This window comes from Catharus ustulatus, chromosome 16 (assembly GCF_009819885.2).
Source record: "Catharus ustulatus isolate bCatUst1 chromosome 16, bCatUst1.pri.v2, whole genome shotgun sequence".
NCBI lineage: Eukaryota > Metazoa > Chordata > Aves > Passeriformes > Turdidae > Catharus > Catharus ustulatus.
The window spans coordinates 12,999,393-13,013,743 of record NC_046236.1 but is presented as its reverse complement, the minus strand read 5'-3'; the positions used below and the strand labels follow the sequence as shown (position 1 = coordinate 13,013,743).

The 14,351-nt window shown below is 47.2% G+C and overlaps 1 protein-coding gene across 1 annotated transcript; it reads left to right on the top strand.

Moving 5' to 3' along the window:
- Window positions 1–1,556: 1,556 nt before the first annotated feature.
- On the top strand, window positions 1,557–12,555 carry LOC117003893 (cytochrome P450 3A9-like). The gene is made up of 13 exons (XM_033074262.1): window positions 1,557–1,627; window positions 4,117–4,210; window positions 4,730–4,782; window positions 5,845–5,944; window positions 6,478–6,591; window positions 6,875–6,963; window positions 7,924–8,072; window positions 8,905–9,032; window positions 9,681–9,765; window positions 10,082–10,242; window positions 10,657–10,883; window positions 11,665–11,827; window positions 11,979–12,555. Exons 1-13 carry the CDS (start codon window positions 1,557–1,559, stop codon window positions 12,060–12,062), a joined length of 1,518 nt encoding a protein of 505 aa, XP_032930153.1. The 3' UTR covers window positions 12,063–12,555.
- Window positions 12,556–14,351: the final 1,796 nt, after the last annotated feature.

The window sequence follows — 14,351 nt, the reverse complement described above, 5'->3', positions numbered from 1 at the left end:
CCCAAAAAGGACAAAGATTGAGGCTTATATTTACTGAACATGGAGAGTTCTATGACAATCTTATTTCCTATTTCCTGAATAAACTGTTTGCATATTTCCCAACACAGTGAGTTGGGAACATTCTGCTGTCCAGTAAACTCAAATTTCAAGGCTGTGTCAAAGTAGGCAAAGATGAACCAGGAGCACCAATCACTGCAGTGACCAGTTCCTGAAGGGGAAAGCACCCCTTGAACCACATGCTCTTGCAACATCTCTGAACCAAGAAAGGCAGGACCCAGCACAGGTTTGGAGAGCTGTGTCATGAACTTGTCTGTTCACGTCAAACTAAAGCAAGCTGTGTTTATTACAAAATAATCCAAAACTCATCTGACTCCAAAGGTCAGAGCAAAGGCTGGGCAAAGGTGCAATGAGATATGAATGCTGAGATAAGGCAGGTGATGCTCCTTGCAAAGTGGACTGAGATCACTGCTCAGTCAGTGCAGCATCAATCACAGCCACATTCTTACAGACACAAAGCTTCTGACATGCCAAAAAATTAAAACTTGCCTCCAGTACAGACAGCAAACTCCCTTCTGAAGACAGCAGCTCTGCTAGTATGAAGGGAATTGCTGTAGTGCACATCTGTGCAAACCACAGAACTTCCTGCCCTGCCCTGGCTTGATCCCCCCTAACAAACACCCTCCAGAGAGCTCAGTTTTCTCCACACCATGATCTCCTCTCAGCACATCCACACCTGCTCTTGCTCTTCAGCACCATCCCTACAGGAGAGCCTGCACAAATTTTGTGTTCTCCCTTTCCTTGTGCCTTTCCCCCAGCTGCTGCAGAAGGGTGGGCAGGGCTTTTATTCCCGAGCCATGAGTGGTGCTTTGGGAAGGGTGGCACTTGAACTCTTACAGTTGAGGAGTGACAGCATTTCTCTTACAAAACACCTGGCCACACACCAGCAAACAAGGTGAACTGGACTTCAACAGCCTCCAGAGGGGACAAATTCCTGCCTTAGTTAGAAGCTGCCTCTGATCCACTGCAGGCAGTGCTTGCACTCCACAACACAGAAACAGAGATATTTCAAACAAAATCTTAAATACTGTCAAAGTTGATTCATCTGCTCGAAAAGCTCTTGTCATACAATATGTGAATAACCTTTTCTCGTCTCCTTCCCTTTTGTAAACCAACCCTGACACCTGCTTTGGGATTTACCTTTTCATTGTAACCTGGTTTTATTTATTTTGGTGTAGGAGCCCAGGGGATGAGCCAATGGGAAGGCAGTTATTACTAACAGCAGAGAAACCAGCTGAAATGTTTGGCAACACATGCATTATATAACCTGAACCTTAGACAGTTCAGTGAGGCACTTGTCTATCACATGCATGGTGTTTTTCAGGTTAGCAGACTTTTCTACCTTTGCCTTCCACTCCTCCTCCTTTGTGATAGAAGGAGGGCCCTTAAATCATATGACTGCATAAAACAGATTGCACAGTGTGGAACACTCCTATTTCCCACAGACGTGGGACAAGCACATCAAGGCAGAACTCAGAGCCAATCAGAGAAGAACTGAAATGAACCTTCTGCCTTTTTTCTCTACAGAAACATGGGCCCTTATACTTCTTTTCGTGGTCCTCCTGGTAGTGTGAGTAAAATATTCTTTATTAATTCTCTGCTCCTGCCATTTCTCTCTTCTTGCCATTGCTCACTTTCACACAACTAATCTGCTGAAGAGTAGGTGTCATTTCCAGTTTTCCAGCATCTAACCAGGCTCTGGGATGTAGCTCCAGAGAAGTGAGAGAAGTCTACAGACTGTACAGGTGTGTGATCTTGCTCCAAGGTTTGGAGCATTCCCATCCAGTTAGGAGATTGCTGCTAAGCATCAAATGATTAATTGAATAATAATGATGCCAGGTACTGGTTACCATCAGGGTGCTGGTTTCAGTCAGGGTCCTGATCCATCAGGATATTTTTTACAGACATCCAGCTGTGCCTCTCTGGCTGAGCCAGCAGAAGATGACCCTGCTGCAGCAGGAAAAGAATATTCATAGGATCAATTTGATTTCTTCCATGGTGCCCAGCTAATATTCTCCTCCTGGACAAGGAGGGATCCTTTGCAGAGGTTTGGTTTCCATCCTCTGTCCCTCCTCTCAGCCCCCTGTGCTGGGGGAAGGAGTGGAGCACAGAGCAAGGCCAGCCACCTCTCCTGGCTTTCCAGACAAAATCCCCCAGCAGAAATGTACCCCAGTGCTTCAGGGGAGCCCAGCTAGTGAGGAAAAGCTGTCCTTGGCTTTGCTGGTGCTGTCCAGCACTGCAGCAGAGCAGGGCTGGTTAAAAACCCCTTTGCCCTGACAAAATGGGCAGTGTTGACAAGCCCTGGGGCACAGGCAGAGCCTTGCCAGCCATAAACCCCAGGGACTGATGTGGTGCTCACCAGCATGGCCCATTTGTCTGCCCTGGCAGTGCTCCAGCCACAGCAGCTCAGCAAGATCAGAAAGTTTTTGCCATATTTTTCAAATCTGTTCCTGTGATTTGGGGCTGATTCCTACCCAAAAAAACCCCAAACAAGCCCCAAGCCACACCAAAACAACAAAACCAAAAAAGCCACCCTCAATCTTGACCCAAATTCTCGTATTTCAGTAACTCTGTGGCAATCTGAGATTTCTGGTTACCAGACTTGCACCTTCTGCAGGCACTTGTAATTCAAAAGGGACTAAACCCAGATCTTTGTGCTCTGCTATCAGAGCTAAAATAGAAATTTCACTGCCCATGGACACAGAGAGATGTTTCTGGTCCACATGGGCCAGCACTGCTCCAGTTCACACAGGAGGGAACATCAGGCATTTCTGGTTCACACCCATGGTAGGAAGAAGTAATGATTATTCTTTGGCTTTACACTGAATGGTCCTTTTCAGTCTGCAGAAAACCCTGACACATTTTAGTTGTAGGAGTGTTAGACTAGATTTTCCTGGCCATATTTCAAGTGGTTTAAGCCTGTTTTCCTATGGTATTTCTGGGCTTTGTAACCGGCCCAGCCTGACATTTCCTGGTCCTCCTGTAGCCCTGGCTATCTACAAACATTACAAATGAGAATCCACAAACATTTGATCCCTAGTACTGAATTAACCTTTGACAAAAAAGGATTAAACATTGACAAACTGAGTTCTGTGAAACCTTTCTTCACCTGAATACACCCAGCTCCCCATTTTTCACTGGCCCTGCTTGGACCATAAAGTGGGATTTGTTTTTTTTTTTTTCTCTGGCAGAAGCTGTGCTGAGGGGGGCTGATCTCATTTGCTAATTGTAAGAGAGACCCTCCCTAAATCTCAGCCTAGATTTTGGCTTTCCAAATAAACATCCCCAAGATCCTGCTCATGGCCTGAAGAGGATCTCTGATAACACCCCCCTGCCAAACCTTCCCTGTTTCACATCCCTTCTGCAATGAACTGCTCACTTGGGAAGCTGCAGCTACTAACTAAAACCAAATATTTTGAGGAGCTCTTTCAACACAGCCAAAGATGAGCTTCAAAGGGCTGCAGCCCAGGCCCTTGTTGAGAAAGCCCTGAGGTAGAAGCAATAACTTTAGAGCTGCCAGGAAGGGTGCTTCAGAGGAAAGAAATCTGCAAGGCTGTCAATAAAATCTAAAGAGAAAACCATCAAGACAAGGCTTCCACTGAGCTAACACTGGACTAAGGGAGGGAGAACAATAAATGGAATTGAAGTACAGTTTGACAAAAGCCCTGTTTGGGACATAATTTCTGGCATTGCTTTGATTTCTCTTCAATAAAAATGTGTCAGCGTGGTGTTCCTTCTTCTTCCAGCTCTGTTTTCTGCCTCTCCTTTGGTAGGCAATGAGCTCCTCTCAGGACTTTTGCTAAAGACTTCAAGATGCTGTCTGCACAGGTGCTCTGGTGGAAACAATTGCTTTCACAGCAAAAGGATCCCTCTGAAGCTCTGTGAGCCTTACCATGATTATCAAGTAGTTTTTTGCAGGGCAATTTTGCTTTTTTCCCACCTCTTGGATCAAATTCCTCTCCCACATCTTCCAAGGGATGTTGCTGCAGTCTCCAGCTTTAGGAGAGCTCACAGCCCCAGTGCCCAGTGATGGACAGTGCTGTGTTTTCTGTCCCACAGATATGGGACCTGGCCATTTGGTTTGTTTAAGAAGTTGGGCATTCCTGGGCCAAAACCTCTGCCTTTCTTTGGGACATGCCTGGAATATCGCAAGGTGAGTGCCTGGAGCTGGCTCCAGCTCCACTGAACATATCCCAGGGATGGTAATTTATCTCCAAATGACAGCTCCTCTGTCAGGCAGGGCTTGGGCAAAGGCCAGTGTGGGAGGAGGCTCAGCAGCCAGAGCAAGGGGCATCCCCAGAGGGCACTTCTGGCTGGCTGATTCCCAGCTGCCCTTTGCCATGCCCTGCCTAAGAGCTCACTCAAAGCACAGGGCATATTTATCCTTCATCATGGCTTTGGAGGGAAGGAATGCTCATAAAGCAGCTCTGAGCATCAGTTTAGAGCTGTTCCTCCCCATCCACCATCTCCAACATCATCCCCTCCACTGCATCCTCTCTCAGATAATTCAGCACCAACGCTGCCAGAGCTCAAGGAGCATTTGAACAGCACTCCCAGACACGTGGTGGGATTTTTGGGGCTGTCCTGGGGACAGGAGTTGGACTTGAATGGTCCCTGTGGGTCTCTTTCAATCCAGGCTAGTCCATGACAATTTTTAAATTGCTTTCCACAGGGTGTCCTGGAATATGACAATGAATGTTTCAAGAAATACGGGAAGGTCTGGGGGTGAGTATGAACCACTGATCTCTTCTGAGAGTAAAACTAGAATCTGTGCAAAGGGGGGACAGTACTCTTTAGGAAAGCTCCCTTTTCTCCACCTGCAGCCTGGCAGGGATGAGAACAGCAGTGACAGGGTGCTGCTGGTGCTTACATTGGAGCCTGGTGATGCAGATGCCACATCACACAGAAACTATTTTGACCAGTGCTGTGAAAAGCAGCTTAAATCTGGTAACAAAAGGCCCTCACCTGCCCCTAACAAAATCATCAGCAGAACTATTTACTTAAGCAGGATCTGGAACTGGGAGGTTGGGTTGCTCTGGTTTACCAACAGCAGAGGAATGTGAGTGACTCCCTTTGGAGCTGATCCAATGAATTCCTTGTGCTGCTGATCCCCTCCTGCTCCAGTTTTGATTGTTTTGTTCTAGACACCTCCTCCCATAGCTTTTATCACTGTTGTTATAACTTAGGCTACAACCTTGCATATCCTGTATGATGCATCCACTGGTCCCTACAGCAGTTTTAAAAAATGGAGTCTGGAAAATATATCTTTACACAAGTGGGTAGAGAGCACAAACCAGCTCAATCTACATCTGCTCCAGGAAAGCATTCAGAACTCACAGCCTTAAAAGACAAAAACAAGGACTGAGTTTCATCTCCAAGGATGTCTCAGTGCTGTCAGCCCAAGTCTCCAGACACCCAACTCAAGAGCCTGAAAGGGGTCGAACAAGTTTCCTTCTAATACTGTAATGTGTTTAAGTGCCTGGAAAAACAGAGAGCCAGGGGAGGAAGTGAAGATGCTTCATTTAATATCTGGTCCTTTGAGCAACCAAGCCCTGCTTATTTCCCAGTGAATTCGGAAGGTGTTTACCCCCTTTATCATTTACAAAACCAGATGGGAAAAGGTCTGTGAGTCCTTTTCTCTCTACATTTCTCTATTCCGACAACAGAGCAGCAAGGCTGGCGATGGAAGAACATTTGTTCAACACCTTTTGTCTCGTGGGCATCAGCCAAGCCTCACACTTCAATTACCTGGGGTTATTCACCTGCCTCCTCTTCTCCCCCCTCCAGGATTTACGACGGCAGACAACCCGTACTGGCTGTCACAGACCCCCAGATCATCAAATCCGTGCTGGTCAAGGACTGTTACACCGTCTTCACCAACCGCAGGGTGAGAGCAGCGTGCTGAGATCTACACAGGGTCCAGGAAAAGTGCAGGAGGAGACAGGCATGCCAAGCATCCTTTGGGAATGTGGCTGCACTGTGGGGATTGCTGAACACGACCACTGCATGTCACTGTTCCCCTGCCTTACAGCCTGGACTGCACACCAGGGCTGGCAGAGGGAGCAGAGCTGGTCTGCTCTCACACCTACCTGTGTGTTTGTGTGACAGGGATGGACTGGGGTGCAGGAATCTGTGAGGATGCACAGGAGCCACCAGCTGGGGTGCAGGGATGGGACATGCTGGTGCATACAGACATGCAGGTGTTGGGCTTATTGGACTGGTTCTGGGGCTGGGAATGGCACCTCAGCTGCTTTAGTGTAGGACAGGGGATTATTTATGGGTGTGTGCCTTGAGAGAGAGGCTGTTACCAGCAGCACAGCCCCTGGAAGAGCCTGGGAAAGGGCTTGCATGTCACATTCCCACCCCTGCAAGGAGGCTGCTCTCTTCTGTGGGGTTAACAGCTCCCCTTTCCCTCTGCAGCGCTTTGACCTGGTCGGGGTGCTGAGGAATGCTGTCTCATTAGCTGAAGACGAGCACTGGAAAAGGCTCCGCACTGTGCTCTCCCCAACCTTCACCAGTGGGAAGCTAAAGGAGGTAAGTCAGAGGGGCAGGTACAGACTAAATCACAGCCTGTAAGCAGTGTTTTCAGGCTGAGATTATCACAGGGCTCTGATTTCTTTAGTCAGAGCCTGGCAACTAAGCTGGCCTCTTTAATTTATGCCTAACTGAAACCAAAAAAGTCTTAAAATAAAACCTGGGCACAGAGATCTTATTTGTAAATATTCATGAAACTCCCTGTAGTCTTCATGAGCCAACTCCATGAGTAAAGGAGTAAAATGTACTGTACTGAAGTGACCATGCCTGGTTTGTGTTACAGATGTTCCCTATAATGAAGCACTATGGGGAAGTTTTGGTGAAGAATGTTCAAAAGCAAGTGAAAGAGGGCAACTCAATAGCTGTAAAGGAGTAAGTAGCTGCTAAGAACAGCAGGCAGAGCAAACCTTGTTAAAAGTGCTGTGGTTCATTGGCTACCAGCAATGCAGATCCTTCCCTGGGTCAGCCAGGGCTCTGAAGGGAGGAATGGGACTTGCTGAAAGCCTGACTGGAAATTTAAAAGGGGAAAATTTAATTTGGATGTTAGGAAACTTCCCAGAGGTAGATACGAAGAAAAATGCTCCAGCACAGCTTTGTGAATCCACAGATGCAAGATAACTCCAAGGCTGGCAGGAAAACCCAGTTTTCCCTGCATGCACTCAGGGTTTCTGTGCAGCACCTTCTCCTTCCCCAGGACATGGAGGCTGCTGACCTCTCTGTCCCACACTCAACTGTGGGATGCTCATCCCTCACATCCCCATTGCTGGGGGGACTGAGGCTGTAGAGTGGCCCTGAGTGTTTTTGCCTCATCTGTGCCCTCCATATGGGCTCTGAACAAAACTCTTTGTATTGCACCCCCAGTTTCAAAGCAAATTTCAAAGCAATTTCCTGCACACCAGGAACCCCAAACCAGCAAAGCTCCCCTTGAACCAAAACCCTGCAAGGGGAGGCTTGGACAGCGTGGAGCAGGGGGGCTGTGCTGGGTGGAACTGGAGCACTCCCAGGGCTTGTTTGAGAAAAGGTCTGCTGGACCCCTCCTCAAGAGGTTACAGCAAGTTCCACATGCTGTCCTTCCACTAACCCATTCCATGTAAAATCCTTGGAAAAGCTGCCTAACTTCAAAACCTGTGCAGGCTGGAAACAAAAGCTCTCTAAAACCCCATCCCCTTCTCTATAAGTGCTGTTCAGTACCACATATCCAATTTTCTTTTCAAACCTAAAGCAGAAGGTCCTATGAGGCTTTATATTTTAATAAAGTCACATAGACATGAGGAAAAAATATATTCACTCAGTCCAAATATTTAACCACAGTCTATTTTTTCCCTCCTTCAGCATCTTTGGGAGTTTTAGCCTGGACGTGGTCACCAGCACTTCCTTTGGTGTGAACATTGACTCCATGAACAACCCCAAGGACCCCTTTGTCAGAGAGATGAAGAAACTGGTCAAGTTTGACTTTTTTGATCCAATCTTCATCTTGTCATGTAAGTGACTCCAGGTTTTGCTTGGATAACTTCCCTTGCTAGGAATGAAGCCCCACTGGCCCTTGTCTCATCATTTCCTTGTTGTGAGCTTCATGCTGAAAACCTGGGGGTGAGATGGGTGAAAACTTCCTCCAAAGCTTCCTCTGGCATCCACAGTCCAAGAAACTTATGAACCACCCAGAAATATTCAGTTAAGTGCTGAGAAATTATCTGAAGATTGAAAAGCAAGTGAGGCTTGAGGAGAGCTCTGCTATCTGCAATGCATTTTCTGGAAGAGAGTGGGGACTGTAATTAGATGCAATTTCCTCCAGTGCAATAGCTTAGCAGCAATGGGCCTTAAATTAAGGTTAGATATCTTGCTGAAACCGAGGGAAAGTTTGGATGTGTGCATAGAGGAGGTTCTGGCACTGTAGATTTCATTAATCTATACAGAAGATCCAGTTTCTATGAAAGGGACTTGAAAATGTTTGCATGATCACAGCAAGGCAGTGAACAGCTCAGCCTGAGCAAAGAACTCAGATTTTTCAATATTTCTTTTCTGAGCCACATGCCTGTTGTGTCCAGAAGTAACCTGTCCTTAGGAAACAGAGCCTTAGAAACAGGAGGTGAAATATGCCTTGGTCTTCTCTTAAATGAATGATCATACCCAGCTTGGTTGTGCACAAAAACTATTCCAAGAGAATGAAACAGAGGGGAAAAAAGGTGAAGTCCATACTTTTCTCAGGTAAAGAAATTTAAAAAAGGAAATAATTTCCCAGTAGCATCCACAGCTATCTGATATGAGGAAAGGTTTATTTACACAGTGCAATTTATTTCTTTATTTGTTTTTCAGTTGTTTTCCCATTCCTTATTCCTGTCATGGCCAAGATGAATGTAAGCTTCTTCCCCAAAGATGCTGTAGATTTCTTCATGAGATCAGTTGCCAAAATTAAGCAGGACCGTGAAAAGGAGCTTCACAAGGTGAGTGGGAATTTGAGAGCAATTGTGGCAGAAAGTACTCTGAAGTGAAATACAATTAGGGTGATGCTATCAAAGGTGAAGCCAAAGTACAATGACTCAACAAAACCCCGAGGCTACTCAAGTGTAAACACTTCATTTTAATACTGTCAGAACAGCCCCACCTGACCCGCCCTGGCACAGAATCAGGGGGACTTTGCACATCCGTGATCTGCAGCCAAATCCAGATAAAGGCTCAGCAGAACTGCACTAAGCTCCACTTGTAATGAGAGAGTGAGAAACTCCCTGAAGAAGATTAGGCAGAGGATGAGAGTGCAGAGTAAGCAGCACACGAGCAGCAAAATCACCTTTAGGGTTGTGCCTTCCCCTCTCACTTTTCATAAACTGCACCTCCTTTCTGACAGAATTCTACCTTTTAGAGTTTGGATCCCTTTCCCCAGATTCATTCAAGACACTGCTCTCCCACCCAGTGGCTTAATGGATAGGACAGACAGGTTTCCAAAATAAAAAGCGAGCGTTATGTTCTTCAGTAAGGAAGTTGTGTGCATTTTGGGGATGCTCTCAGTCTGAAAATCGTGCTTGGGCTGTGAGGTCTGCTTATCTGAGGATAAGGAACCTGTCACCAAAGAGACTCTCCTGTTTCCCTCTCAGGGCAGGGTAGATTTCCTGCAGCTGATGATTGAATCCCAGCGCTCAGGCAGCCAGGGGAACAACGGAGTAAATCACTCTGATAAAGGTAACAACACCCAAATCCTCCTGTGGGAGTGAGGAGGGTGTGGGGAGGTGTTTGTGTCACCATCATCCTCACTGACCAGCTCCAGATGGAACTCTGTTCCTGGTGCCAGGGCTCAGATCCCTGTGCAGGGAGCAGGACTGCCATGCCAGTTATATAAATCACCTACCTCCTCTATAAAATGGATTTCTCCTGGAGATAGAGCAGTCATAAAGGTGTTATCAGAAAACAACTGCAACAAACCTGCCTTGCCACCACCTGCTGCTGCCTGGTCCTTGCTGACTCCACAACCAACACTGCTTTTCTCATCTCCCCACAGCCCTGACAGACATAGAGGTCCTGGCCCAGGCATTCATCTTTATCTTTGCTGGGTATGAGCCCACCAGCAACAGCCTGGGGTACCTGGCCTACGAGCTGGCCCTGCACCCTGATGTGCAGGAAAAGCTGCTGCAGGAGATTGACACAGTGCTGCCCAACAAGGTAAGGGGGACCCTGAGTGATGGGGAGAATTCCCTGACCCTCCTGGTTCAGCCAGGGCAAGGAGAAATCTTTAGCTCCAAAATACCATGGATTTTCCTAGAGAGAAAACTCAGCCCTGCAGTGATTTTTTTTTTGGCAGCTGGAACCTTCCAGCCACCCCACTGCTCAAACCTGTTTGCCACACTCTGCACCCATGCACAAGAGGATGTGGGTTTGGATTTCCAGGCATTTCCATAACTCAGGGGTGGAAAAACAAAACCAATCACTCAATTTCTATCTTGCATTTTGTTCTTCAGCAAGCCTGGCTCAAATTTGGGGCAGTGGGGGGTGGGGACAGTCTGGTTCCCACAGTCATTTCAGGACAATCCATTTGATGCCAACATACCTGGTCACCTTGCCCCTGCTGCCCTGCAGGCTCCTCTCACCTACGAAGCTCTGATGAAACTGGAATATCTCGACATGACCTTGAATGAGAGCTTGAGGATGTATCCCCTGGGGGGCAGGATTGAGAGAACCTGCAAGAAAGACGTGGAGATCAACGGGGTGACCATTCCCAAAGGAGTCATAGTGACAATCCCGCCCTACGTCCTGCACCGCGACCCCGACTACTGGCACAACCCAGACGAGTTCAGGCCAGAAAGGTACAAAAAAGCTTAATGAAAGGGGAGAAACATCACACTGCTTTTTCCTCAGTAATTAAGCATTAATCTCTGATTAGCTTCCTAATGGTGTTCTTCCTATCATTTCACAAACAATACGGATGAGGAATTGCAGGCTCGTGGGAATGTCATTTTAAGAAGAAAATGAGCTTTGTGCTTAAAGCAGGGTTTCAAACAACATAATCTTGTTGGGAGAATACCACTGATACCTCACAGGAGCTTGTACCCAGTTTTTAAGCTTCCTGAGAGGGGGCAAATGTGGAGGTTTTGTAACTGCTGGCCATCCTCTCTATAATCCTCCTTGTTGAACCTGTTCCCTTCATACAAGCTTCTACTAAATAAGCCTAAAGACTCAATCCATCCAGAATTGCCTTCCCTCCTTGTTTTCAAGGATAACCTTCCCTAGCTGGTTATTTTTGTAACTGATATCTACTTCTCATTCCCAGAGAAACTGAAGCCATAGGCTGCTCCTAACCAAAACAACTTGTGGTTCTTCTCTCTCTAAATACCCCAGACAGGAAATATCAGTCACTGTGGGACAGGACAGTGCCTGGATTTTCACCTTGCTTCCAACTTCTACTGATCTGGATGGGCAGAATTAAAATCAAACCCTCCACTGGGACCCCACCCTGGTGCTCAGTCACAGCCCCCTGAGACACCTCAGGAAAAACCCCAGCCAGGCTGTGCAGGGCACCAGTGAGAGATGCCTGGATAAATACGTAGGGTTGGTTGTCTTCATTTCTTTTCCCCTTCCATCATGCAGGTTCAGTAAGGAGAACAAGGACTCCATAGACCCCTACACGTACCTGCCCTTTGGGGCTGGTCCCAGGAACTGCCTGGGGATGAGGTTTGCTCTCCTGACTGTCAAAGTGGCCATGGCCTCCCTGCTGCAGCATTTCACCTTCCAGACCTGCAAAGAGACTCAGGTGAGGAGCACGTGGAGGCTCCAGGCTGGCACAGGCAGAGCCAGGAGCCAACCCCAGACCCTTGGCACTATGGATCCAGTCATGCCTGAACCTTTCATCTCTGCATATTCAACTTCTCCATCTCCACCTGTTTGCCCTCTCTTTGTTGCAGATCCCGATCAAGCTGAGCTCAGCGGGGCTCTTGACACCAGAGAAGCCAATTATTCTGAAGATGGTGCCCAGGAGCAGCACCTGAGCCCTCCAAGAACTGAAACCCAGCCACAGTGCCCCAGCATCCAGAGACTGCTGTGCCAACAAAGGGATCACACATCACAGAACTCTCTGCTGCATGTGCAGACACAGAAAAGCAGCTCCAGTTAATTCTGGAAACAATCACTACATATTTACTAATAAACATAGCTGTCAGAAATGTGACATGGATCACTGGGCAGTGACAATACACAGTCCCCTTAATTTTGATTGCAAAACCAGAAATAAATCCAAATGAGAAGCTGATCATCCCCTTCTAAGGGACCTTCTCCATCTGGAGGGAAGGAATTACTGCCACATCCAAGAAAAACAAGGTGTGATGGAAATTCAAAATGCCAGACCTCACCAGGCAGGGCTGGGTGCTATTCTTCTGGGTGTATTGATGCTTGAAATTTCATGTGTTCTAATTGAGACAACTGGTGTGAGACTCCACATCCTAGTTACCAACCGTCTCCTGTGCCATGTGTTAATTAAACTAAAATGTGTACAAATACTGTCATTAAAAATATTTGAGAGCTGCTCTGTGTTGTGTATAGCGGCTGATCACTTCCTATTTAAAACCTGTATTCAGCCTCAACCCTTGAAATCATCCATGTACATTGCTTTCCACTTAATTTAATGAATCTGATCCTTCATTTAACGCCATCAAACCCTCCCATTTGTACGGTATTTTACAAACACTCCAGCTCCCACCTCTCACTTTGATTAGGGGCTTGCCTTCAGTTCAGCACTGGCCAACCCTTTCCCATGCTGGAGTGGCAGAGGAGGGATTGGAGCGAGCAGCAGCTCCCAGGAGGAGAGGACAGCCCTGCAGGAGGGTCAGTGCTGCTGGAGGAAAGGGCTGCACACAGCCTGAGCTGAGCCTGTCCCCCAGAGCTGTGGATGGGGTTTAGTTATTGCTTGTGGTGGGGTTTGAGCTGCTCCTGTCATCCCAGGATGCTCTGACCCAGTGGCTCATGCCATTCCTGGCCATTTAAACAGGGAATACCAAAAGGCAGGTGGGAGGTTCTCCCAGATCCGAGTTTCACACCACAGTAAATTGTGCTGGTGTTGACACCTACCAACCAAAACAGATACTGATAGTGAAATGGGAAAGGTTTCTACAAATCAAATCAAGTCATCCTGTAACCTTCTCCTGTATCCTTCATTCCAAGGCATTATTTGCTGGATCATGGTCTGTAATTTTTTCCTGTTGCAACGCGCTTTTCTCTTTAATCTAGCAGACAAAACTGCAACAGGACCCCAATGCTGCAATCCCACATAGTACAAATTTATTCAACATTTCAGGTCCATTCTTTACCAGTGAATATTCAGGGGTTTGGAAGTGGACAGGCAACAGCACAGTGGGTTCCTCATCCCTGGAAATCCCCAAATCAAAGCTGTCCATTTTTCTGGAAGATACAGCAACATTCACCAGGCTCTAATTCAAGAGTAAGCAGCTTGTGCTGTCCCAAAAGGCAGATAAAACAATTATAGTGCTCCCTTCTGATTCATCATCTGTGATGGACTGTTTGGGGTGTGCAGAGCACACAGCAAGGCTCTGAGGAGTGCTGCCAGTGGGGCCCTGCCTCAGTTTAATCTGTTGCCCATCTCTTACCGGGGTTAGAAACCATCCCTGGAAGAGCTGAGCCTGTGATGCTGCAGTGCCTCTGATGGGGAGAATGCAATGCATGGACAAATCAGTTCAAAAAGGGCATTTTTCTGTAGAAAATCCAGTGCCAGGCAAAGCTAACTGAGGCTCAAGGGAAGGGACAGAAAGAGGAAGCTACCATCAAAGCAGCAAATCACTTACATGCCAAAAAGAGCTGCTTTGAAGTTGTGGAAAGTCCTTTTGTCACCTGGTGAGCAAAGCCAGGTGCCTCTGCAGGGTGCCCAGAGCACAAAGGGTTAATCCAGCCACACCCAGCCCAGGCAGTTCCTTCTCTCTCCGGGAATGAAGTCATTAAGTGCAACTGTACAGATCATTCTTCCAAATGTGAAAAATGTGACTAATTTTCCGGCTTCAGCCAATTATGACCTGCCAGGACTATCATAACAGCCCATAAATAATGTGTAACAAAATCATGGTAATGAGTCTTCTAGAGGAAAATTAGATCCTCCGTGTCTTAACTCCATAAATGACTCTGCTTTTAAGGGCTGCCTCCATCATTCCCAGCACTTCCCCTTGCTTTGCTGGTCACCCTCAGGAGTGACTTGGCTGGGAGTCTGCTGGTCCTGGGTATCCATCAGGTTTCACTGTGGCTGTTTCCACTTTAAATCGGGCACAGGTGCTGCT

What these genes read in the sequence shown, in the direction of transcription:
- LOC117003893 (XM_033074262.1), top strand. Translation starts at nt 1,557, where the DNA reads ATGAACCTTCTGCCTTTTTTCTCTACAGAAACATGGGCCCTTATACTT. An exon ending in TTCGTGGTCCTCCTGGTAGT is followed by an intron (nt 1,628 to 4,116) that starts GTGAGTAAAATA and finishes TCTGTCCCACAG; the next exon opens with ATATGGGACCTGGCCATTTG. An exon ending in AGTAAATCACTCTGATAAAG is followed by an intron (nt 9,766 to 10,081) that starts GTAACAACACCC and finishes ATCTCCCCACAG; the next exon opens with CCCTGACAGACATAGAGGTC.